The sequence below is a fragment of the Lithobates pipiens genome, unplaced genomic scaffold, assembly GCF_037356315.1.
Source record: "Lithobates pipiens isolate NorthernLeopardFrog02 unplaced genomic scaffold, aLitPip1_a1.2 Scaffold_8, whole genome shotgun sequence".
Classification (NCBI taxonomy): Eukaryota; Metazoa; Chordata; class Amphibia; order Anura; family Ranidae; genus Lithobates; species Lithobates pipiens.
The window spans coordinates 50,444,064-50,471,613 of record NW_027507903.1 but is presented as its reverse complement, the minus strand read 5'-3'; the positions used below and the strand labels follow the sequence as shown (position 1 = coordinate 50,471,613).

Sequence of the window (27,550 nt, the reverse complement as noted above, 5' to 3'; positions counted from 1 at the left end):
CGTATGCTGCATGTAACATGTAACATTTAGATGTGTTTGTTATGTACCTGCTACCAGTCTACCATAAAAACAAAGTATATTCAGCATGCCATGAAGAGTGGTTTTGCCTATTTGCAGTAATGTATGCATTGTAGTATCTTCAGACAGATCCTTTCACAAGTTCAGTGTGTGAACTGGAAAGTAAACATTTCTCTACACAGGAACGTGCCCAGTGCAAACACTGGGAACCCGCCGCGTTCCGTACACCTCACCGATCAGCACCATGATACTGGCTGATAATGATGAAGCATTGCATAAGGAACAGCTGCTCACAGTATTCCCCATCATACCGCTGGCAGCTTGTAAGTTGGATAGTTTGATCAAACGCACGTTAGAGATTGGACTTGATGGACTTGTGTCTTTTTTTCAACCTCGCCTACTATGCATGTATGCACGGAGTGTAGGAACTGCCTAGAGGTAGGGTCGTGCCAAAAGGAACAGGCATTAAGCCGGATCTAATAGTAATAGAGGAAGTTCCCGGCATCCAAAGAGCAAACACTACAGCCGATACTTCCAAGTTTGCATAGAACATTATTGAGTGCCTAACATTAAAGTGGAACTTCAGTCATTTTTTCCTCTTTCCATCTATTAAATCTTCTGCTCTTGTTGTTTTAACTTTGAATAGTAAAAAATTTTTTTCTAACAGTAAATACCTTATACAGCCCACTTCCTGTTTCTTGTCTGGTCATTAGCCTAGGCTTATGACATAATGCACAACTCTCTCTCTCTCACACTCTTGTGAGAGTTTACCAGGAAGAGTGTGAATAAGTCATAAGAGGGCCAATGAAAGCTGCAGAGCTGGAGGCGTGCCTCTGTGTAAATCCAGGAAGTGAACACACAGCAGCTTCAGCTGCCCACAGTTAAAATGATTGCAGCCAGACTCAGTGGAGGGAGATTTCTGCAGCATATTTGGCAAGTACAGAATCAGAGTATATATAAAATAATATGCAACGTGTTTTGGTGGGAAGCTTCAGAATGGCAAAGATGTTTTTATTACAAATTATGTGAGCAGACCGCAGTTCCTCTTTAATAGACACACTGGGGGTAAAGGCAAATCCACTTTGCACTACAAGTGCTAACTACAAGTGAACTAAAAGTGCACTTGGAAGCAAAGTCGCTATAGATCCAAGGGGGACATGCAAGGAAAATAAAAAAACTGCATTTTTTAGCTTGTACATGATTGGATAATAAAATCAGCAGAGCTTCCCCTCATTTCAGATCTACCCCTCAGATTTACAGCAACTGCACTTCCAAGTGGACTTTGCTCTTGTAGTGCAAAGTGGATTTGCCTTTCGTAAATAACTACCACTGTTTGCATTGGGCTGCAGTGGACAACCTTGCCCAGAGCAGTTCGGAAACAAGGACAAGGAAATTGTCCTTGTTTGCTATAAAGTCAGTTCACATCATGAGCGTTGCAGTAGTTAAATACTGCATGCCTGCAATAAAATAATCACTGCAGCGCAACTCTGTTGCAGTAAAAACGAGTAAAGTAAAATGTCACTTGAGACATTTCAATAAAGTTATTAAAAAAAACAAAAAAAACGGTGCCATGTACCAGGTTTGGTGCATCGGCACAGCTGCTCTCAGCACATAGGTAGCCGTACATTCAGTGCAGCTTCTGGCGTGAATGAGCCCTTAGAAAACAGAGACTAAAGCTGGGTACACACTATCAGTTTTATTTTTGTTCAACCCAGTTGGCTGAAAGGAAAAAAAAACGGAGGCGCTCTGGAGGAGTCGCTGTACTAACTTTCCGATGTTAGTACAGCAATCTCCCCCTTTAGCTATTGTGTTCAGACATGGGGACTGCCCCCCCTGCCCTGCCAGGACCCACTGGTCGATGCTCGCAGATCGGCAAATGTTTTTCTGCTTTTCATGCTTCTGTTGGACAGGCTGTCATACATACGGGCCGAATGTTGGTTGGTTTCCGTTAAACCAGCTGATATTCAGCCCGTGTGTACCAGGCTTAAAAAATTACATCTACATACTCTTGCTCCCACATTTAGAGTATGGAAATTGCATACGCAGATATAATAACCTAATAAATTACATTCGTTTTCATGAAGCCTTCCACAACACTGCACCCGTCTACATCACCAACCTCATCTGCAGATATCACCCAAGACCCCCCACTCCCTATCTTCCTTGTTACCTCTTCCCATGGTTCCCTCCAGGACTTTCCCACAACCTCTCCCATCCTCTGGAACTCCCTACCCCAGTATGTAGTATCAGCTCTTATCCTATCCGCCTTTAGGTGATCCTTGAAAACTGATTTATACAGGGAAGCCTACCCCACCTCCCCCTAAAATCTGTACTCGAGTCATCAGATCATCCCCTGCAGCTATTACTTTTTATATCACCTCCCACTCCCTTTAGATTGTAAGCTTCATGAGCAGGGCCCTCCTATTCCTTTTGTATCAGGGGTGCATTTACGAAATATTAATATTTGCAGAGATATTCTTCCTGTGAAACTGCAAATACATTCAGTCTGTACAAATGCCAGCAAAACTGAGAGTTGTTCAGCTATTTTCTTTTCAGGTAAGATGTTATTCATTTATAGGAATAGCGTGAATAAGGACAATATCACTAGAAGGAGTTAAAGTGTTTGTTACCCCAGCATTTCATATTCCTGATGTGCCTGCTGTACCATGTAATTATATGAAAAACTATGCTGTTCTTTTTGTATTGCTTCCTTTGTGTGAAATCCCTGGTGTTCCTGCCAGTCCCTTTGCTTTCCTATTAAAAAATGACCATACTATGCAGGAGAGCACACCATGGTCAGTTCCCCAGCTATGCTGGAAGCTCAGCGTGCTCTCCGCCAACGATCAGCCTTGCCCTGACACACCCCCTCTGCACAGCCATTTACTGGGAAGATCAGTATACTGTTGTTTCTCCTCCCCCCAGGTGTTATGTAGCTGAGAACAGAAGGAATGTAATCACTTCTAAAAATGGAAAAAAGCGAATTATATATATTTTCATTGGTTGAATGGGTTGTTTTACAAAGTGATCCTTTACAAATCACTTTAAATGATTGCAGTAATAGCGCCATCTAATGGACAGAATGCTGTATTCTCCTGATTCACGCTTAAAGCGGAGTTCCACCTGGCTAAAAAAAAAACAAAAAGAAAAAAAAAAGTGAAAAAGCCTGCGATGTCGGCACCCAAAGCTGACCCGTTCCTAGGCTCTGGGTACAGGTGCTGGAATCTTTACTAAGGCAAACAGGAGGTGAAGCCTTACAGCTTCACAGCCTGTTTCCTACTGCACATGTGCGAGCGGTGCTGCATTTTCTGAATGGTCCCTGCTGTCTTCTGGGACCTGTGCGTCTCCCAGAAGGCACCGGTGGGGGGGGGGGGGGGCGGACGTTGTGTAGATCGCTGCACAAAATGGACGTGATCTTTCTCCAGCAGTGGGAGCACATACCTGTATATGACAGGTATCAGCTCCCCCTCCCCCTGAAAGGTGCCAATTCAATTTCTGGGTGGAACTTTGATTTAGGAATGAGGAACATCTGACCTGGAAAGAAAATAGCTGAGTAATATTCAATTTTCTGACAATCGCACAGAAAGCTACATATATAGGGAATAGCTAGTTTATTAATACATCCTATACATTATATATACAAAAAGGAGATATGACCAGGTCCTGCAAAGGAATAAATGGATAATTGGGGTTTGACCCACCAAGATGGGAGCAATACTCCATATTTCTTCATTTATCATTTGCAAGACCTCCAAATTGGAGTGATATTGTATGCAAATGGACTATGCCATACCTGGGAAAGGTCAAAGATTTGGGTTTTCAGCTTAGCACTTTCTTCTTTGGTTTCTTGAGCCTTCTTCTCATCTTTGGTCTACAGTAAAGACAAATCCCAATGAAAAACATGAATTAAAACACATGCCAATGTTTACATGTTTAGGGTACAAGTGGTATATGACCCGTGGTCTACACTGCCTTGGGCAATCCTTAGTACCCGCTGCAAGAAAGCTGCATTGTGACAATGATGCGACCCAGTGTTACCAAAAATGCAGCAGGTGCCATTATAGAACTGTGGTGTGTTTGGCATCAAATTTTCAATAAAAGGATGCTGTAAATTCAACACACAATGACCCGTGTGCTTTAGGCCTCATTCTCATGGCCATACTCTACCCAGATAAGCTTAATTCTGTGGTGGGTACGGCCAGGTGTTTGCGGTCAACTGTGGCTGCCCAGCCTGTGCAAATCAATGGTGGATATCGTCTCACAAAGAGCGATTATGTGCGGTTCGGGACAGAGGAGCGACCCGTACGCTCCATGTACAATTACATGTGAACAGCCATGGAGATTGTCACTGATTTATAGAAGTTGAGCCACAGAAATACATTGATACGGGTGGTATACGGCCAATCGACGGGTGTGTGAAAGAGGCTTTAAATGCCCCACAATGGATCACCTTGTTCTGAATGCATCCTATACTTAGTTATTCAGGTGGTTTCCAATGTCTGGTATGAAATGACTATTACTATTATTAGAAGGCTGGCAGACAGCCACGTTTCTGCTCTGAATAGACAAAAAAAAAATAAAAAAAAAAAGAGTGAGAGAGAGTCTGAGGCTGGGTTCACAACATCCCCGCATCTGTCTCACAGCGGGGATCTTCAGCCCGAATATTGGGCTGAATTCTGACCTGAAACAGACCAAAAGACGCACAGCGTTTTTATGCAAAATGCACCGGACCAGCTGCGGAGATATGTGAACCGGCTCCATAGAGAGCCGGTCAAGATCTCCTACTATTGCAAATTGGATACGATAAACCTGCATCCAAATTCGCAATGGTGTGAACCCAGCCTAACAAAAAAAAACATTTTTTACTTTCTGCTATAAAACATATCCAATAATTTTCAAAGGAAATCTAATTTTTGCATCAATTTAGGCCAATATGAATTCGGCTACATATTTTTGGTAAAAAAAAAAAAAAAAAAAAACCCAATAAGCATACATTGATTGGTTTGCACAAATGTTATAATGTCTACAAACGATGGGAAATATTTATGGACTTTTTTTTTTTTTTTTTATTACTAGTAATGGTGGCGATCAGAGACTTTTAGCGGGACTGCGATATTGCAACGGACAAAACAGACACTAAATGACAATTTTTTGGGACCAATGACGTTAATACAGTGATCAGTGCTAAAAATATGCACTGTCACTGTACTTATGACACTGGCTTGGAAGGGGTTGACATAAGGGGCGATCAAAGGGTTAACTGTGTGCCTAGCCAGTGTTATTGTACAGTGTGGGAGGTGCTTTTACTAAGGGAAGACATGGATCCTTTTTGCGTTGCAGGAACACAGGATCTATACTTTTCCTACAGACAGAACGGCAATCTGCCTTGTTTACATCGGTCAGCCTCTGTACCAAAAAAAAATAAATAAATCGGTGGTGCCAGACGGCCAGTGGTCATTAAGTCCACTGTACCCGCTGAGTGGCTCCCATGGTGTAAGATCACAGCGGGAGCAAGCCGCCAGCACTGTGCATTTGTGCCCACTGCCCGGAAGAGCTGGATCACTAATATACACATTTATATTATATATATATATATATATATATATATATATATATATATATATATATATATATATATATATATATATATATATATATATATATATATATATATATATATATATATATATATATACACACATATACATACATATACATACATACACACACACACACATATATCACAAAATAGCGGGTGGGTTACTTCTACTGTTCTTATAGTACTTAGTGTAGAGAGGCCTCCCAATTTTCCACCAATATCCAATAGAATTGTGTCCCGTCGTCTTTTATATATACATATACACATACATATATACAAACACGATCTGGTGCGCAGCTGCTGCCCTGTAGCACTAAAACTGCTGTGGGGCGGACAGCAAGTGGTTGCAAATGCTGAAGGTTCTCTACCTTCATGCAATACATGAAGGTAAAAAATCTTCAGCAGCTCCCCCAGCTGTCAATCACAGCCATTAAAGGAGGGAGCAAGGGGTGAGGGGAGGAGCCAGGAGCACTGGGGACCAGCAGAGGACCCCAGAAGAGGAGGCTTGGGGCTGCTCTGTGCAAAACCACTGCACTGAACAGATAAGTATGACGTTTGTTATTTTTTATTTATTTTTGTTTACTCTTTGTTTAGCATCACTTTTATTGCTTGTGGTTTCAGGCAGCTAAAAGCACTATAATGAAGTGTTTTTCAAGCTAAAAACAAAAATACTGCAGCTTACCAGTACTTAGATGTGGTGGCTGAATTTGTTTTTTTATTTTTTATTTTCCGGTGACCCACCCAGTAAGTCTATAACTTTCCAAAAGCTGTCTAGCAAAAGTGTCAGTTAGAGGGTGCAGACAAACCATTTACCACTGACAAGGAGTGCTTAGAATGATCAGCTTTTATACATGTATGTAAAACCTTTATCCCAAAAGGAAAAAAATAAAAATGCTGCTGTAACTGCTTATTAATAAGTTTGTATTTTAATTTGTTAGTCAAGTCCATCTAAATCTGCTGGTACATCCAACACTACACTACCCTCTACCTAGACTGGCAATGCTGCTGGCCTAAGGTTTGTCCATTCCATAGTGGAGACACCCTAAAGCCCCATACACACTATCAGATTTTCTGCTGATTTTTCCTTCAGATTTACCAAAACCATATAATATGAGGTCAAACCTTAGGAGTTTCAATTTGTATACAATCAGGCAGGCCCTTTCACTACATGGTTTTGGTAAATCTAAAAAAAAAATCAGCTGAAAATCTGATAGTGTGTATGGGGCTTAAGACAGGTAACCTGTTACTGTCCAGATCACCAGGTGAAATAATGGAGAAAAGCCTACAAAAAAAAAAAAAAAAAACGAATGCAGCCATCACATTTAAGGATTTGTAAGCTGCAATATATCCCGTTTTTGTTTTGTGTTTAATATCGCTTTAGGTTGTAAAGTATTGAGCACACAGACAGGAATTTTTACTAACACAAGTGAAAAACCTGCCTAACCACATACAGTAAATCAAAGTACATCCAAAACAGCAAAGCACTCTGGGTAATTAGTACTTCACCTTTTGTCTTTTTTTTTTTCTTTAGTTTCTATTTACGAAGAAGTCAGTGACAACTCCCATAGTTGTAATGATTGTATAACTGACTTTGACATTATGGACATTAGGCAGGTCAGATACAGTGAGGCCAAGTAAGTAATTTCAGATACAGATTTATCTTTACTAAAAAATATATGCTGTACCATCAGACCAAGTTGGCAGTACAACACACAGCATGAAATAAGGTTTTCGGGTTTTAAAGCCTTAGTAAAGTCTGCATTGTGATTTTTACCTACAGGTTAGCTTATAATAAATCTTACCTATAGCTAAAATAAATATCTCCTAAACATGCACCATTTAGGAGATATTCGCTCTTTTGTCAGACAGTGACGTCATGGGCACACGCTCTGAGGGAAAGGCATACCTGTTTTGTACCTTCAGAGAGCAGTGCCATAGCCAGGACGTCATAGCAGCTTAGCCATTCAAGCTGTCAGAGCCTGTGAACCCGGAAGGAAGACGGGTGAAGATGGAAGCCTTGTCAGCGGTGATAGCGCACCGCTGGAGGGCTTCATTCTAAGGTATTTCATCATTTTCTTACAAAGGATTTTTAATTTTTTTTATTATTATTATTTATGCCGTAGTTTACTACTGCTTTAAGAATAATAAATAGAACTAAGCTTCCTTACAAAGGTAACTTCCCCATAGCATGATGTCTAGGTAGTCCCTGAATGTGGAGCAGAGGGAGCAGGGTACATCGACTACAAAGGGTCAAGTTAGCTAAAGGAGAACTGGACCAACCCTACGCTGCATACAATGCCACCAAGATAGGCGTAATAGCCAACCGCAGATAAATGGATTTACTTTATGGTTTTAAAACCTCTTGCAGACCAGACAACACATATGTTTGGCGGCAGTAAAGGTGGGGCTTAATACCCACATGCCGCATGTGATTCCAATGAACCCTGTATGTAAGTACCCTTTAGCCTAAAAATACCGTACAGCTCATTATATAAGATTACCTGTTTTCATGTACCATTGTACAAATACAATGTACTATATCTGCAGATAAAGTCTCCTAAAAATAAATCTCCCCTGATGAAGTAAAATATGTAGCAATAAAAATCTCCGAAACATGTCGGGATGCACGCTACCTATCTTCACGGACTGACCTTAGCATGACTGCCAGTGCCTAGATTATTAGTTTTGATATACATATACATACAGTGCCTTGCGAAAGTATTCGGCCCCCTTGAACTTTTTAACCTTTTGCCACATTTCAGGCTTCAAACATAAACATATAAAAAATGTATTTTTTGTGAAGAATCACCAACAAGTGGGACACAATTGTGAAGTGGAAGGAAATCTATTGGATTTTTGAAACTTTTTTAACTAATAAAAAACTGAAAAGTGGGGCGTGCAAAATTATTCGGCCCCCTTGCGTTAATACTTTGTAGAGCAACCTTTTACTGCGATTACAGCTGCAAGTCGCTTGGGGTATGTCTATCAGTTTTGCACATCGAGAGACTGAAATTCTTGCCCATTCTTCTTTGCAAAACAGCTCGAGCTCAGTGAGGTTGGATGGAGAGCGTTTGTGAACAGCAGTTTCCAGCTCTTTCCACAGATTCTCGATTGGATTCAGGTCTCGACTTTGACTTGGCCATTCTAACACCTGGATACGTTTATTTGTGAACCATTCCTTTGTAGATTTTGCTGCATGTTTGGGATCATCGTCTTGTTGGAAGATAAATCTCCGTCCCAGTTTCAGGTCTTTTGCAGACTCCAACAGGTTTTCATCCAGAATGGTCCTGTATTTGGCTGCATCCATCTTCCCCTCAATTTTAACCATCTTCCCTGTCCCTGCTGAAGAAAATCAGGCCCAAACCATGATGCTGCCACCACCATGTTTGACAGTGGGGATGGTGTGTTGAGGGTGATGAGCGGTGTTGCTTTTACGCCAAACATATCGTTTTGCATTGTGGGCAAAAAGTTCGATTTTGGTTTCATCTGACCAGAGCACCTTCTTCCACATGTTTGCTGTGTCTCCCAGGTGGCTTGTGGCAAACTTTAGACGAGACTTTTTATGGATATCTTTGAGAAATGGCTTTCTTCTTGCCACTCTTCCATAAAGGCCAGATTTGTGCAGTGTACGACTGATTGTTGTCCTATGGACAGACTCGCCCACCTCAGCTGTAGTTCTCTGCAGTTCATCCAGAGTGATCATGGGCCTCTTGGCTGCATCCCTGATCAGTCTTCTCCTTGTCTGAGCTGAAAGTTTAGAGGGACGGCCAGGTCTTGGTAGATTTGCAGTGGTCTGATACTCCTTCCATTTTAAAATGATCGCTTGCACAGCGCTCCTTGGGATGTTTAAAGCTTGGGAAATCTTTTTGTATCCAAATCCGGCTTTAAACTTCTCCACAACAGTATTACGGACCTGCCTGGTGTGTTCCTTGTTCTTCATGATGCTCTCTGCGCTTTCAACAGAACCCTGAGACTATCACAGAGCAGGTGCATTTATACAGAGACTTGATTACACACAGGTGGATTCTATTTATCACCATCAGTCATTTAGGACAACATTGGATCATTCAGAGATCCTCGCTGAACTTCTGGAGTGAGTTTGCTGCACTGAAAGTAAAGGGGCCGAATAATTTTGCATGCACCACTTTTCAGTTTTTTATTTGCTAAAAAAAGTTTAAATTATCCAATAGATTTCGTTCCACTTCACAATTGTGTCCCACTTGTTGGTGATTCTTCACAAAAAATTTAAATGTTATATCTTTATGTTTGAAGCCTGAAATGGGGCAAAAGGTTGAAAAGTTCAAGGGGGCCGAATACTTTCGCAAGGCACTGTACATACATACATATACATATATATATATATATATATATATATATATATATATATATACACATACATACACACACACAAATTCATTGGTGTACTTTGAATATTTTAAAGTGACTGTTTTTTTACAATAAAATTCATCGTTTGTACTTAACAGTGTCACTTGGTTGCCTTTTAAATCCTTCATTACTCCCATTTCTGCCTTAAAAGTCCAAGGGGGGCGTCTCCTATTGCACCAGTTGCATGTTCTCTTTCCACATGCCGCACATATGTGTCCGTGGTGGTTGAGGTTTCTGTGCACAGTACTTTACCTTTGCCATCCGGTCAATCCTGGCCTGCAGGTCTGACTTTTCAGTTTCATGCTTCCTTTGTAACTCCTGAAGAGCAGCTTCAAGTCTTTGCTGTTCCTGGAAAAACAAATCAGCAAGTATTGTTTTCATATACTGCTCTATGAATGTCAATAATAAGTATGAGGGGGATTTAATAGAACCGGAGCACACAGAATCTGGTTCAGCTGTGTATAGTAACCAATCAGCTTCCAGGTTTTAGCCCTCATTTACACAGAGGGCGGGTTTGAAAATGTAATTTTAATTTCCACCCCGCTTTTTAGCACGAGTTCAGTGGCAATTTGAAAGCCATCTGTGCGGGTTCATGCACAGATCTCTATTGAAATCGCCCCGAAGTCGCCAAAAGTAGTGCAGGAGCTACTTTTGGGAATCGGTGCGGCACTGCAAAGTCGGCCTCGCACTGATTTAGACGGTGCAGTTGCCAGCAATAGGCTCCAATTTGGATGCGATTTGACAAGTCAAATCTGCCTGATAGGATTGGAGGCTTATTGTCAAAGCTTAATTGAATAAGCTGAAGTTAGAAGCGTCTATGCACAGCTGCACCAGATTCCGTGTGCTCCAGTTTTAGCAAATCCCCCCCATGGTATTGTATCTCTCTACTATCTACTGTTAGTAGTTAAAAATGTGACACATGTATCTATAAAGTGATTGTAAAGGCTCGTTTTTTTTCTTTTAAAAATAATAAAACAGGTTATACATACCTCCTCTGTGCAGTTGGTTTTGCACAGAGCAGCCCAGATCTTCCTCTTCTGGGGTCCCTCTGTGCTGCTACTGGCCCCTCCCTCCTTTGAGTCCCCCCCTCAGCCAGCAACTTGCTACGGGGGGGGGGCACCCAAACCGAGCCACAGCTCTGTGTATTCATTCAGACACAGAGCCCTGACCTGGCCCCGCCCCCTCTCTCCCCTGGTTGGCTGACTGACAGCTGCGGGAGCCAATAGCGCTGCTGCTCTGTCCCAGCCAATCAGGAGGAGTGTACTGGATGGCTGAGGGGATCGTGGACATGGCTGGAGAGAGAAGAAGCTCAGGTAGGTAACTGGAGTGCTGAAGCCGCTGCTACACACAGAAGGTGTTTTATCTGAATGCACAGAATGCATTATGATAAATAAAACCTGCCTTTGCAACTCCTTTAATATGCAAAAAATATAATTCTAGGCTTTCAAATATGTATCAACAATATTTCCCTGTGCATTATTTAAAGCACAGGTGTTAAACTGGTGGTTAGCCAACTGTTGTGGAACTACAAGTCCCATGATGCATTGCAAGGCTGACAGTTACAAGCATGACCGATGCAGAGGCATGATGGGATTTGTAGTTCCGCAACAGCTGGAGGGCCGCCAGTCTGACACCCCTGAATCTTAAAAGTATAAGTATGACCACATTGCTTCAGGTTTGGATAGAGTAGGGAAGGGTTAGGACATACCTCCCAACTTTTTGAGATAGGAACGAGGGACACTTATTAGCAAAACATATGTAGGCCGAGGACACACAACCTGCCACGCTCCCTTAAAGGAGAATTATACAAAAAAAAAAAAAAAAAAGTAGTTAAATCCACCACTACTATTACTTTATACTGGTTTTTGGAATTTACAAATGCAACAATTTAGAAAATGGATGAAATGTTTATCACTGGGAAACACTTTTTGAAAGATTAAAAAACGTGCATTTTCTATACAACTATATATCAGACCAAAATGAGGGATAAATGAGGAGGAAAGAGGGACATTGTTCCAAATCAGGGACAGTCCCTCCAAATCAAGGACACTTGAGAGCTATAGGTTAGGACCCCTGTCTGTGTCTCTAGATTTGTACTGGTGACCACTGTCACTGAGAATGAAAGCGACGGGAAGTCCAAATTTTCAGACTTGACACTTGCAGGATGGGTTAGAAAGAGGTGGAGGGAACAGGGCTGAAGATTCAGGTTTTGATCAGAGTTGGTCTTTAATTCGGTATCCATAATAAAACGATAACTTACTAAAATAGTCTATTCTGGGATCAGTTTATGTAAAAATATATTTTTTTTATATTTCCTCATCATACGGGATGCTTCGTCTCACCTGTCCACGCATTTGATTTTCAACTTTAGCCATATGGTGCTGTAATTCTTCTTCAAGTTCTGCCATTTGCAAGGCTGTCGTCTCCTCAGTCCTAAAAAACAGAAATGTAACAATTTAAGCACTGTTTACGTCTAGAGGAAAAAAGATTTCATCTCCAAATACGGAAAGGTTTCTTCACAGTAAGAGCTGTGAAAATGTGGAATAGACTCCCTCCAGATGTGGGTCTGGCCAGCTCAGTAGATTTTTTATTTTATTTTTTAAAGCAAAGAGCTGGATTCTTTCCTAAATGTACAGAATATAACTGGTTACTGACATTTATAGGTAAAGTTGATCCAGGGATTATCCGATTTCCTTTCGGGGGATCAGGAAGACATTTTTTCCCCTGTTGTAGCAAATTGGAGAATGATTTTCTGGAGTTTTTGCCTTCCTCTAGATCAGGAGTAGGCAACCTCGGCACTCCGGCTATGGTGAAACTACAAATCCCATTATGCTTCTGGCTCTAGGAGTCATGCCTGTGATTGTCAGGGTCTTGAAATGTTTCGTGGGACTTGTAGTTTCAAAACAGCTGGAGGGCCGAGCTTGCCTACCCCTGCTCTGGATCAACTGTGGGTGAAGGATTGTGTATATGAAATTGTATTTTTTTTTATTTGTTGAACTAGATGGACTTGTGTCTTTTTTTCAACCTATGTAACTATCTTGGCACCAATGCTTGAGGTGCCCAGTAAAAAACTTAAGAATGCTGCTGTAGGAGTACCTTCACAAAACATGAAAAGGTGAACTAACACAATACACCCTCCCCCAACCTACCTCCCCCCAAATCCACTGCACCTACCTCCATGGACGAGGAGCTTTCACTGCCCAAGCAGCTGGTGCAGGGGTCCAGGAATTTGACTGCAGTTTTCTTAACTGATGAATCTGATTGATTACATGCTGGCACAAGACTGCTTTGACCAATCAGAATATCTCTGATCCATGCTGGTGTCCTTAAAGTGGAAGTCCATGCCAAAACTAAAATCCCTGCATCTAAAGACACCCACGATCTAACACTACCCTACCTAGCCCTGTAAAGAAGAAATCAGTATACATACCTTTTCTGCAGGCGATCCGGGCCGATCCCACACTGAGCCATCGGCTGCGGCTTCGCTGTGTAGGCGGGTGCAGAGGACACAGCCGACAATAGAAGCCCCATAGTAAGTTTATGGGCGACGTCACTCCCCATTCATTTCACAGCCATTGTCGGCCGTGTCCTCTGCAGAGCTTCCGCCGCTGGAGATCAGGTCGGATCGCCTTCAAAAAAGGTAGGTATACTAGTTTTTTTTCTTGACAGGGCTAGATAGGGTAGTGTTAGATCGTGGGTGTCTATAGATGCAGAGATTTTCGTTTTAGGACCAGTTCACACCACATGCAGTCCCAGTGCGTTTTTTTTCTGCATCAAAAATGCATGGAAAGTAGGTTATATTGTTTTCAATTGCATAGTTCCACAACAGTGCAGTACGTTCCAGAAAAAAACCCCCAAAAAAATAAACATGCTGCATTTTTTTCTGCACTGGAATGCTTTAAAAAGCATCCAAAATGCACCAGAACGCACCTAAATGCATCAAAAATGCACTGCAACACACCTGTCCTTATTAAGGGCTAGTTCACACCACATGCGGGCCAGTGCATTTTTTCTGCATCAAAAACACATGGAAAGTAGGTTATATGGTTTTCAATGGCATAGTTCACACCAGAGCGGTCAGTTGCAGAAAAAAAAAAGTAGAATATGCTGCATTTTTTCTGCACTGGAACGCTGAAAAAAAAAAAAAAAACACACATCAAAAATGCACTGGAATGCACCAAAAAAAGCACTGCAACACACTTGTCCTTATTTAAGGGGGGGGGGGGGGAAGCACTGGACTGCATCAAAAACGCACTGGAACGCATCAAAAACGCGCATGCAGAAAAGCACCTGGAACGCATCCGGACTGTGTTTCTATGGTGCGAACTGGCCCTTAGCATGGACTTCCACTTTAATGAAAGGAGGGCGAGAAAACTGCCACTTTCAGATCCCCATACTTACGTTCTTGCCGGTGTTCTGCCGAGAAAGGTCCCCCCCAACGCATAGTGTCTGCCCCGTACTGCGCAAGCAGTAGGACAAGGAGACGCCAAAAGTTTCCAAAGTTGAACAGCTGACCATGAGCTTTACATGGCACCTGCACACTTAATAGTCACCGCTTTATAACAGGGCCCCTCATGGGTTCGCTTCGGGTGCGGCCTCGCTTCGCTCGGCATATTTTTATTCTAACTCTATGTCCACTTGGATGGTGGGGCTTGAACCTGGACTCAGTGCGCAGGCGCCATTCATCTTTGGAGACTTTGGTGTCTCCTTGTCCTCCGTACTGCACAAGCACAGTATAGGGGGACACTATCAGATGGGGGACAGTATTCGACAAGACGCCGGCACCAAAAGAGTTCCAAGCATCTTAACACTTGCAGGCTGGGTTGCCTAAAATGACCAGTTTTTGTGTAAAATCTTTATCCCAAAAAGACAAAAACTGTTTGCTTTAACTATAAAGCTTCAATATGTTACTGTATTTAAATCTGCTAGTCTAACACCCCCCCCCCCCCCCCAACAGAAAATGCTGCTGTGCAAATCTGCCTCCTGTACTCCTTCATCCAGAGTGGTGTCTGTATAATACAGGGAGGTGCATTACTGGCAAGATCACCAGGTAAAAATTCTAAAAAAAAGGAAACTAATGCGGCCACCAAATCTAATGATCAGTAAAAGCTGCAGTATAATAAAGGTTTGTGTTTGGGTTTAATACTGCTTGGAATAATTATATATCTCAGTAAAGACAATGAGAAACTAGGAAGTGTTATTTCAAAAGCATGGATGAAAAAGATAAGGTTTTTTCCTGCAAGTCCTGTGTTCTGTGTTCAGATGATTCAGTACAATGAGGTAACATGTTGCTCTGGGTCACTGCCTGTAATGAAAGCTGTGCTAGATCCTCAGCATTGAAGGAGTGGATTTCTGCATGATGAAAGCATTGAGGAGTATCAGAATAATTTTTCCCTTAGCTTAGTGAATGTGCTGAACATTTCATTTTGCAAAGAATGCCCCCCCCAATCACATACAAGGAAATAAATGAAACAGCATTTTTGTAAGTGATTGGGTAATGGAAGTCAGCAGAGTGTCACGTCAGATAATTCTATACAATGAAGAAGTAACATATTGTTCCAGATCACTGCCTGTAATGAAAGCTGTGCTAGATCCTCAGCATAGAAGGAATGGATTTCAGCACAGAGAAAGCATTGACCTTAAAGAGTATCACAATACTTCTCATCCAGTCCCCTGCTCCATTCCTTCACAGATGAAAGGGCACATTTCTCCAGTAGTCACAAAGATTTTATGGAACATGTCAGCAAATTAAACCACTAGAGCAGAGGTGCGGAATTAAAATTCATGGAGGTCCAATCAGTATAAATGTCTTCCAGCAGAGGTCTGAATTGCATGTTTGTCCAACGATCCAGATCCTTCCCATCACAGCCCTCCTCTCATCTTCTATCACAATCCTGTTATTACATCAATGTCCTCAGTCCTTAATGTCCTCACAATCAGTGTCCTCAGCCCCCCCCCCCCCCCTAGCAGTGTCCTCTGACCCCCTTTAATCACCCCCACCTCATTCATAGAAGTGTCCTCAGCCCCCCCTTCATTCATAGCAGTGTCCTCAGCCCCCCCTTCATTCATAGCAGTGTCCTCAGCCCCCCCTTCATTCATAGCAGTTTCCTCAGCCCCCCCTTCATTCATAGCAGTTTCTCAGCCCCCCCTTCATTCATAGCAGTGTCCTCAGCCCCCCCTTCATTCATAGCAGTGTCCTCAGCCCCCCCCTTCATTCATAGCAGTGTTCTCAGCCCCCCCCTTCATTCATAGCAGTGTTCTCAGCCCCCCCCTTCATTCATTGCCAGTGTTCTCAGCCCCCCCCCTTCATTCATTGCAGTGTTCTCAGCGCCCCCCCCCCCTTCATTCATTGCAGTGTTCTCAGCGCCCCCCCCCTTCATTCATTGCAGTGTTCTCAGCCCCCCCTCTTCATTCATTGCAGTGTTCTCAGCGCCCCCCTCTTCATTCATTGCAGTGTTCTCAGCGCCCCCCTTTCATTCAGAGCAGTGTTCTCAGCGCCCCCCTTTCATTCAGAGCAGTGTTCTCAGCGCCCCCCTTTCATTCAGAGCAGTGTTCTCAGCGCCCCCTTTCATTCAGAGCAGTGTTCTCAGCGCCCCCCTTTCATTCAGAGCAGTGTTCTCAGCGCCCCCCTTCCCTTTCATTCAGAGCAGTGTTCTCAGCGCCCCCTTTCCCTTTCATTCATAGCAGTGTTCTCAGCACCCCCCTTTCATTCATAGCAGTGTTCTCAGCACCCCCCTTTCATTCAGAGCAGTGTTCTCAGCACCCCTTTCATTCATAGCAGTGTTCTCAGCACCCCCCTTTCATTCATAGCAGTGTTCTCAGCACCCCCCTTTCATTCATAGCAGTGTTCTCAGCCCCCCCCCCCCCTCATCCATAGCAGTTTTTTAAACCCCCCCTTAATTCATGGCAGTGTTATCACCCCCTCTTCATTCATAGCAGTGTTCTCAACCCCCCTCCTCAGTTCATAGCAGTATCTTCAACCCTTCCTCATAATTCATAGCAGTGACCTAACCACCACCCTTAATTCATAGCAGTGTCCTAACCCCCACCCTTAATTCATAGCAGTGTTCTCAACCCCCCCTTAATTCATAGCAGTGTTCTCAACCCCCCCCCCCCCCTTAATTCATAGCAGTGTTCCCAACCCCCCCTTTAATTCATAGCTCATAGCAGTGTCATCAACCTCCTTCACATCAAACCCTCCCCATAGCAGAGCACTCTGTACACTCACAACAAACATCCCCCTGCTTCCCCATCCTCCAGTGCCAGGTCCTCTGCCCACCCCCACCATCACTCTCCTACCTTACACAGAGCGGGAGGCAGCACAGAGAGCGAATGGGAGACACAGTAGCACTGCATGGAGGGCAGGAGCTGCCAAAGTTAACGTTGCATATTAACAAGCTGCTGATTGGTTGCTAGGACCACTCCGTGTCCTAGCAACCAATCACCTGCGATTAATCTGCAAAGTTATCTGGTGGCAGCTCCTGCCCTCCATGCAGTGCTACTGTGTCTCTCATTCTCCGTCTGTCTTGCCTCCCGCTCTCCGCTCTTCTATGATGACAGCAGCAGCAGCTAGTAGACTGGAGAACAGGCTCCTAAATGGAGCGACCACGAGTCTGGATGGGACAGTGACTCAGTCCGGATGCAGACCGCAGTTTGCCACTTAGTAACGCCTGCACTAGAGCAAACCAATTTTTATAAAGACGCTTAACACTCAAAGTAATAAAATCTAACCCCTGGCTACACATTCCAAATGGACTATAGGTATGAAGTAGCCAATTAGGGCTCATTCACAGAAAAACTAACCAATGTAAGCATCTCTGTCAGTGTTAAATATTTTGTCCCAACCCAACTGCCACTTTTGCTTAAATGTACTGGGAGTATAGCTTTTGCTTTGTTTGCGAAGAAAAACTTCACAACTACGGCATGCGTAAATCTTTGTGGCTGCCTTTGCAACTTTAGGGGCATTAAAAACACGACTCAACTGCCTGTATTTGCCACCCCCTTACCACAAGTGTTAAAGAGCAGTAACTGCCACTTTTGCTAGGCCACTTGGCAAGTAAAGAATGTTGAAAAATAACAATTACTGGCCTGATCACCAGGTGAAAGGATAAAAAAAAAAAAAAAACAAATGCAGCCACTAAGAATTGGTAAGCTGCAATATAATACCCATCATCGTTTTGGGTTTAATACTGCTTTAAATATAAAAGGCAAATAAAAAAAAATCCCATCATCCATGTCCAGTTCACAATAATCGCCCCTGACAACAAATACGAGTACACATCACATGCCTTCTTACTATATTACGTTCGGTCCCCATGAAAGCATGTTCATTGATCTCTATGTAGTAGCAGAGGTTAGTAGATTCTATACAGATTGCGTCCCTCCCTCACAACACACAAACCTTTTGAGGACAGATTCGAGTTTTTCGGTGTTCAGTCGCTGAGTGCGGAAATCATAGGACATGTTTTCAATCAGTTTTTCATATTGGTGAAGCAGCCCGGGCACCGGGACCCCCTGGATTTCCTGGTAGAAGCTCCACAGCTGTTCTCTCGTATCACTAAAAAGAAAATATAAAAAGATTCAAAACTTCACCAACATTCATAAATTATATATTTTGACATACTGTGTTTGATTTTTTTTTAAAAAGGCAAAAAAAATAAAAAAATATTTCACTTTGCAAGGGAAATTTTAACTCTAAGGAATTTTCACTTAGTTTAGTGCATGTGCTGAAAATTCACTTTGCAAATAATACCCAATCACGTGCAAGGAAAATAAAATAAACAGCACATTTGCTTGTGCTTGATTGGATTATGGAAGTCAGCAGAGCTTCACCTCCTTCACTAAGTAAATGGGGAATTTTCTTGCAAAGTGAACAGCCTATTTGCCTTTAGTAAATCAACTTCAATATATCTCTGGTAGTATGGCCATGTCTTTTTTTCATGGTTCTAAAGTTTAAAATTTACAGTATTATACTAACTTTTTATCATATAACTATACAGCCATAGGTTTCTGTCGCAATTCCCCAAGATGATGAAAAAAAACAATTTTCAATTTTGTATGCAAAATCATTTTCATGATTTAGCTACATGGCTTTTTCATGTGAATAGAAAGATCCTAAAGTGTTCACATTTCACTGATGTGCCTAAATCATCCTTTTTTATATCAATGACACCAATGAATGGGGCGGGGAGGTTATTATTGCTGCCCCTGTCACTAATGAAGGGGGGAGGGTTATTATTTCTTGCCCTGTCACTGACACCAATGAATGGAGGAGGGTTATTATTTCTGCCCCTGTCACCGACACCAATGAAGGAGGGAGGGTTATTATTTCTGCCCCTGTCACCGACACCAATGAAGGAGGGAGGGTTATTATTTCTGCCCCTGTCACCGACACCAATGAAGGAGGGAGGGTTATTATTGCTGACACTGACACCAATTAAAAAAGGGAAGGGTTAATATTGCTGCCTCCATCACTGACACCAATGAAGGGCAGGGGTTATTATTGTGGCCCCTGCCACTGACACCAATGAAGGGCAGGGCTTATTATTGCTGCCCCTGCCACCAATGAAGGGCAGGGGTTATTATTGCTTCCGCTGCCTCCAATGAAGGGCAGGGGTTATTATTGCTTCCGCTGCCTCCAATGAAGGGCAGGGGTTATTATTGCTGCCCCTGCCACCAATGAAGGGCAGGGGTTATTATTGCTGCCACTGACACCAACGAAGGGGGAGGGGTTACTATTGCTGCCCCTGACACCAATGAGGGGAGGAAAAGACTATTATTGCTGCCCCTGGCACTGACACCAACAAAGGGGGAGAGGGTTATTATTGGTGCCCCTATCACTGACATCAATTGGGGGGGGGGGGGGTATTGTTGCCATTGTCACTGACACTTATTAAGCAGGAAGGGTTATTATTGCTGCCACTGTCACTAAAACCAATGAAGGGATGGGTGTGTTATTAATGTTGCTGTTACTGGCACCAATATAGGGTGGGTGGGGGTATTGGGGTGGGTAAAAATAATGTGTTCACATTTCACCAGTATTCCTAAAACAATCTTTTTTTATTTAAATAGAGAAGGGAGGGGGTGGTTATTGTTGCCCCTGTCATTGACACCAATGAAGGGGGGCAGTTATTGTTGCCATTGTCACTAATGAAGGGGGAGAGTGTTAATATTACTGCCATCACTGGTACCAGTAAATTGAGAATTGTATAAAATAAAAAACTTAAAAAGGGAAAAAAAAAAAAAAAAAAAAACTTGATGACATGTGGCCGTTAGACCCTTTTAGCTGAACACCACTGCTCTATGTAATATATAGCCTGAAGCTAGGCCAGTAACAAAATTATAACTCAATTCCTAGTCTTCCTTTAAAGCAACAATTTGCACAGCACTTTACATACCATACATTCACATACATCAGTCTCTGCCCTCAAGAAGCGTACAGCCTTAGGCCCTACTCACATACTGGGGCCAATTTAGACAGGAGCCAATTAACCTACCAGCATGTCTTTGGAATGTGGGAAGAAACCAGAGTACCCGGAGGAAACCCACGCAACTGCAGGGAGAACCTGCAAACTACATACATAGTGTGTGGATTTGAACCAAGGACCCTAGTGCTTCAGTGCTTTAGTAGGCTGAAGGGTAGGGGACAACCCAGGCGGTAGGCACCCAGAGGGAAGACATGGCACCCAAAGTGGTTGAGAAGGCCTAATATATTGTTAGCCATTCCAGACACAACAACAGAGTCTCTTCAACAGTAAGAACTAAGCAGCAACACTTACAACAGTTGATGGAACTCACAGCAGGAGAGAGGCACACCAAGGCCGTCAACAGTCACAGTGGCGGTAGGCAGGCAGATTCAGTTAGCACAGTAGCAGAAAAGTCTTCAAAGAAGTCTGTGACAGTCCCTACGCTGTCCTTCCTCCAACGGATCCGTCACCTACGCTAGGTTACCCCCCCCCCTCAAGCGGGTTCCTGTCCTTGATGCAGAATACATGCCAACCAGGGCTTTCTGTAAGCTCTGTCCTCACTAAAGATAGCCACAGCGGTCATCCAGGTGGCAGTATTCAAATCGGACAGCAGCCCATCTGATGACACCCAGAGAGGATTAAAAGGAATGGGTATTCAGGAGAAGATCCGTCAACACAGTAAGTCACAGTATTGCTTCAAGTTTTATTGTAAACAGCACAGAAAGTCAACATATTTCAGAGTACAACAGCCTTAATCATGTCCTCCACCCTCCCTGCAAGGTGGATGCAACAGTGCCACCTATGTAGGGAGGCCAACCTGCACCTGCCTGTAAAGTAGAAATGCTTACCATATACAGTATCTCACAAAAGTGAGTGCACCCCTCACACATTTGTAAATATTATATTATATCTTTTCATGTGACAACACTGAAGAAATGACACTTTGCTACAATGTAAAGTAGTGAGTGAACAGCTGGTATAACAGTGTAAATTTGCTGTCCCCTCAAAATAACTCACACAGCCATTAATGTCTAAACTGCTGGCAACATAAGCGAGTACACCCCTAAGTGAAAATGTCCAAATTGGGCCCAATGTGTCAATATTTTGTGCGGCCACCATTATTTTCCAGCAATGCCTTAACCCTCTTGGGCATGGAGTTCACCAGAGCTTCACAGGTTGCCACTGGAGTCCTCTTCCACTCCTCCATGACGACATCACAAAGCTGGTGGATGTTAGATACTTTGCGCTTTTCCACCTTCAGTTTGAGGATGTCCCACAGATGCTCAATAGGGTTTAGGTCTGGAGACATGCTTGGCCAGTGCATCACCTTTACCCTCAGCTTCTTTAGTAAGGCAGTGGTCATCTTGGAGGTGTGTTTGGGGTCATTATGTTGCAATACTGCCCTGCAGTCCAGTCTCCAAAGGGAGGGGATCATGCTCTGCTTCAGTATGTCACAGTACATGTTGGCATTCATGATTCCCTCAATGAACTGTAGCTCCCCCGTGCCGGCAGCGCTCATGCAGCCCCAGACCATGACACTCCCACCACCATGCTCGACTGTAGGCAAGAAGCACTTGTCTTTGTACTCCTCATCTGGTTGCCACCAAACACGCCTGACACCATCTGAATCAAATAAGTTTATCTTGGTCTCATCAGACCACAGGACATGGTTCCAGTAATCCATGTCTTTAGTCTGCTTGTCTTCAGCAAACTGTTTGCGGACTTTCTTGTGCATCATCTTTAGAAGAGGCTTCCTTCTGGGATGACAACCATGCAGACCAATTTGATGCAGTGTGCAGCGTATGGTCTGAGCAGGCTGACCCCCCACCCCTTCAACATCTGTAGCAATGCTGGCAGCACTCATATGTCTATTTCCCAAAGACAACCTCTGGATGTGACGCTGAGCATGTGCACTCAACTTCTTTGGTCAAACATGGCAAGGCCTGTTCGGAGTTTAACCTGTCCTCAGGGCCGTTTTTAAGGCAGGGCAAAAGGGGCAGCTGCCCTGGGCCCTGTCATTGTTGTGGGGCCCAAAGCAGCTGCCTCATACTTGCCAACTATCCTAGTTTCAATTCCCTCATCCCTTGAGGTTTTAGTCCCGTGCTGTGTCCCAATATCTCAGTGTAAAGTGCTGTTACTAATGCTGTCCAGCTCTACCCTATTGTTGTGTACAGATGACCCTGTGTTTACATGGAAATTACCAGCATTCATATGTAAATAGTGGCTGCATTCATATGTAAATAGCGGCGACCAGCGGCATTGATTTGTATATCATGCCTCCCTGAGGTCATATACACAGTAATCTCTAGCAACCAATCAACAAGCAGAAATCATGTGCTGTAACCTCTAGTAACTAATCAGTGAGCCGTAACCTCTAGCAACCAGTCAGTGAGTGGGAAAGATACACTGCAACCTCTGGCAACCAATCGCTATCGCTGCCTGATCTGATTCAGTAAACTGGATGTGTCTAGCTGCTATTTATTGTATGTCTCAGGGCAGGTGGAGAGAAAAACTGCATGGGGGGGGCCCCCCCAAGAAAAGTTTTGCCAAGGGTCCAATCAATATTAAAGACGGCCCTGCCTGTCCTGTTAAACCGCTGTACGATATTGGCCACTGTGCTGCAGCTCAGTTTCAGGGTCTTGGTAATCTTCTTATAGCCTAGGCCATCTTTATGTAGAGCAACAATAATTTTTTTCAGATCCTCAGAGAGTTCTTTGCCTTGAGGTGCCATGTTGAACTTCCAGTGACCAGTATGAGAGAGTGAGAGCGATAACACTAAAATTTAACACACCTGCTCCCCATTCACACCTGAGACCTTGTAACACTAACGAGTCACCTGACACTGGGGATGGAAAATGCCTAATTGGGCCCAATTTGGACATTTTCACTTAGGGGTGTACTCATTTTTGTTGCCAGCATTTTAGACATTAATGGCCGTGTGAGTTCTTTTGAGGGGACAGCTAATTTACATTGTTATACAAGTTGTACACTCACTACTTTACATTGTAGCAAAGTATAATTTCTTCAGTGTTGTTACATACAGACATAATAAAATAGCTACAAAAATGTGAGGGGTGTACTCACTTTTTGTGAGATGCTGTACAGAAGATACATAAAATTCAAAAAGGCAAACTCCTTTCTTGCAGCCATTTAATATTACCATCACCAAAGCCTCTAATTCATACATGATACATAAAATGAGCAGCAATTTTTGCAGTGGCCTCTAAAAACACTGACATGTATAAACAACTGCAAATCCATACAAGTCTTTTCTAGAAAACCAAACCTCTGCTGAAGTTCTACTGTTTGCTGAATACGGTAATTGCCAACGATTGCACGCCGCTTGCATTCTAAATGGAGAGGCAATAAACCAGGGTTATGAGTTGTATCAACATAGTAAAACAAGAAGGATTTGCAGCAGGCTGGGACTAGGACTGCGAAGAATGTGGGCGATGGCACGTTTCTTTTATCTTCATTAAACAGGTGTAACTTTCGAGGCCGGTTTTACACCGCTCCTGTACCGTCAGATAGACCTGCACTGACATCTCTGGAAATGTTTGCAGTCTAGGTGGGGGATTAGAGCGGTGACTCAGTGACATGTGAGTCAGTCATACAAGCATTCAACCAAAAACGCTTTATCACAGTCACTGGAAGTGTTATCCTACGCACAGACATATTTTATGGATTGTGTTAGATACTTAGATACCATTGTCCCATTTTAGGCCAGTCAAACCAGAACGATGCTTCATGGTGCATGAGCTTTGTGGATCTACGTCTTTTTGGTTCACTTAAAAAGGATTCCGATTGTGCATGAGATTTCTTGCCTCCACGGTTCTAATTTATCTGTTGCCGCCGCCTCATGACTTCCTTCAGGAATGCCGAAAATTCAGCGTGAGCTGATATACCGACTGCAGACACCCATGACAATTGACTTGACAAGGCTGCGGTTCTTCACAATTATTACTGGTCTGAAGCTAAAAAGGGTTCACATTAATTTCCCCTGTTAGAAAAACCCACGATTGGTCATGGCACAGTGGTGGCGGTTTATGGCGAGCTAGTTGGGAATCAACTGCATAAACAAGGCCTAAGAAAGTGGTGGTAAAAAAAAAAAAAAAATAGTTCAACAACCTGTGACTCAAATGTAAAAAAAAAGGCAGCCGGGTCTTTCAAGGAGAGCTGAAGCCAAAACATATTTTTTCTTCATTTTAGACAGACTTATGCCCTGTACACCCGGTCGGACTTCCGATGGAAAATGCGCGATCGGAGCTTGTTGTCGGGAATTGCGACCGTGTGTGGGCTCCATCGGACTGTTTCCATTGGAATTTCCGACACACAAAGTTTGAGAGCTGGATCTAAAATTTTCCAACAGCAAAAGTCGTTCGCGTAAATTTCGATCGTGTGTAGACAATTCCGACGCACAAAGTTCCACGCATGCTCAAAATCGAGCAGAAGAGCCGCACTGGCTATTGAACTTAATTTTTCTCAGCTTGTCGTACGCGTTGCATGTCACCGCGTTCTTGACATTCGGAATTTCCGAGTAAGGCCCCTTTCACACTGACGACCCGTTCAGGCCCGCCTGTCAGTTTTTCAGGCGGACCTGAACGGGTGCTCCATAGAGCTCTATGGAGCGTCGGATGTCAGCGGTGACATGTCCGCTGACATCCGACCCGCTCCGATCCGAAAAAGTGTGACGGAGGAAAAAGCTATTTTTCCATCCGTCTGCGGATCGGATCGGATGACGACGGGCACTGCGGTCCGTCATCATCCGATCTCCCATAGGGGAGAGCGGCGCTGTGACAGGTCCGTCCCTGCGCAGTGTGCAGAGACGGAGCTGTCATCTCCCTGCTCAGCGGGGATCGGCGGAGTGATCCCCGCTGAGCAAACGGACATCCACGGGGCGGATCAGAACTGATCCGCCCCGTGTGAAAGGACCCTAACTTTGTGTGACCATGTGTACGCAAGACAAGTTTGAGCCAACATCCGTCTGAAAAAAATCTGATGGATTTTGTTGTCAAAATGTCTGATTGTGTGTACAGGGCATTAAGCAGAGGTCATCAACCCTGTCCTCAGGGCCCACTAACAGGCCAGGTTTGCAAGATAACTGAAATACATCACAGGTGATATCATTTGCTGCTCAGTGATTGCAGTATTCTAGTCTGCATCTCCCCAAGGCAATACATAAAACCTGGCCTGTTAGTGGGCCCTGAGGACAGGGTTGATGACCACTGCATGAGTTATAACACCTTGCCATTTGTGTTCCACTGCTGAGATTTCCCTTCACTTCTTGTCCCATAGCAGGAAGTAAGAGGAAATCCCTCCAAAGTGAGGGAAATTTCTAGCAGTTACTAGAACTTTGGGTGTCCCCACTGGAAGATTTCCCCTCCAATCCTGTCCTGCATACCACTCAAAAATTGGTATTTACTTTCACTTTCAGTGATAATGGTCACCAGGACAAATGGAGAGGGTGAATCAACCAACTAATAAGTAACAACCAAGGATGCTATATGGCAGGAGTCACCTGCTTCCTAGACTCTCAGAAAACTAGGTAGCAGGAGGTATCTGCATCCTAGCAACGAAGGACACTAGTTGACAGAAGAGGCCTGCATCATAGCAACCAAACATGCTAGTTGTCAGGAGCATTCTAGCAACCAATAACACCAAGCGCCAGGAGCCAACTGCATCCTAGCAACCAAGAACGATAGATGACAGAAGTCACCTTCATCCTAGCAACAAAGGATGCAAAGAAGCAGAAGTCACCTGCATCCTAGCAAACATTAACACTAGATGGTGGAAGCCACCTGCATCCTAGTACCCAAAAATAATAGGTGTCAGGAGCCACTTGCATCCTAGCACTCAAGGATGCTAGTTGGCAGGAGCTACCTGCGTCCTAGCAATGAACGACGCTAGTTGGCTGGAGCCGTCTGCATCCTAGCAACCAAATACACAAGGTGGCATGAGCCGCCTGTATCCTAGCAACCAAAAATGCTAGAAAACAATGTATTTTTGAGCAGTACACTGTGCATAACATTACAAACATACAGTGTATGGATATTATAAAAAAAAAGGGAATTGTAAATTAAAAAAAAAAAAATTTGATACTGAACAACACATTCAAAAACATAAAACACATTCTGTACGTATATATTTATTCTTCTCTAATATAATACTGAATACGTGTTTTATAATCGGGAGCACACATTTAAGTATCAGGTTAGTCACTGTCTCTTAAGAAGAAAAATGTTGATATCTTCCGGGGATTGGCCTTACTGACAGAGGAGAAAAACTATTTATAGCTAACAAATATGACAATAAAATAAAACGTCACTTTTATATACAGAATAGGAGTGCTGTTCTGGGTAAAGTATCCATATAAAAAAAATATTTTGTTTTATACAGAGAAAAGGAAGTGTTGGAACCCCTGTCTTGTTTTTAATGCTATCTGGGGCTCCAGTACACAACTGTTCTGTCACTTTCTGTCCCAGTGACAATGGTTTCACCAGGCCGCAAAAATTTCCGACAGAAATGCAGACAAAACTAAAAATATTTGTTTTAGCTATAGTAGTGGGAAGGTTAGAACCCCGTCAGCTTTTTATTCCTGTCTTTGTCCCTGCTGCACAGCTTTGCTCACTTCCTGTCTGGTGAAACTGTTGTCACTGTGATAGTAAGGGCCCTTCCACACGTCACCATTCCAGTGCGTTGCTTTTAGGCAGCCCATTCAAGTGAATAGACTGCCAATGGATCAGAAATAAAAAACAAAAAACATGCAGCGCGTTTCCAGCCTAGCATACCACAATGCACAGTAGGAGGCCCCTATAGTGCAGTGGTCTCCAAACTGTGGCCCCTTGCTCACATTTATCTGGCCCTTGGGATACTTTTTCACCCACTGATACAAAACACTATTCCTCCCACTGACATCAACAATGGGGCACCATTTTTCCCACTGACACCAAGGATGGGGGGGGGGGGGGAACTATTCCTCCCACTGACACCAATGATGGGGGGGAAACTATTCCTCCCACTGACACCAAGGATGGGGGGGGGGAACTATTCCTCCCACTGACACCAAGGATTGGGGAGAACTATT

General features: G+C 43.4%; 1 protein-coding gene across 1 annotated transcript in view; it reads right to left on the bottom strand.

The window, feature by feature from the left end:
* The window catches only part of LOC143960273 (ras and EF-hand domain-containing protein-like), a 106,661-nt gene that overhangs the window by 49,875 nt on the left and 29,236 nt on the right, over positions 1-27,550 (bottom strand). The window contains exons 2-5 of the mRNA XM_077468687.1: positions 18,402-18,557; positions 12,343-12,433; positions 10,253-10,348; positions 3,809-3,886 (exon numbers count right to left, since the gene is read on the bottom strand). Coding sequence (XP_077324813.1) covers positions 3,809-3,886; positions 10,253-10,348; positions 12,343-12,433; positions 18,402-18,557 — 421 coding nt within the window. The remainder of the gene's footprint in view (positions 1-3,808; positions 3,887-10,252; positions 10,349-12,342; positions 12,434-18,401; positions 18,558-27,550) is intronic.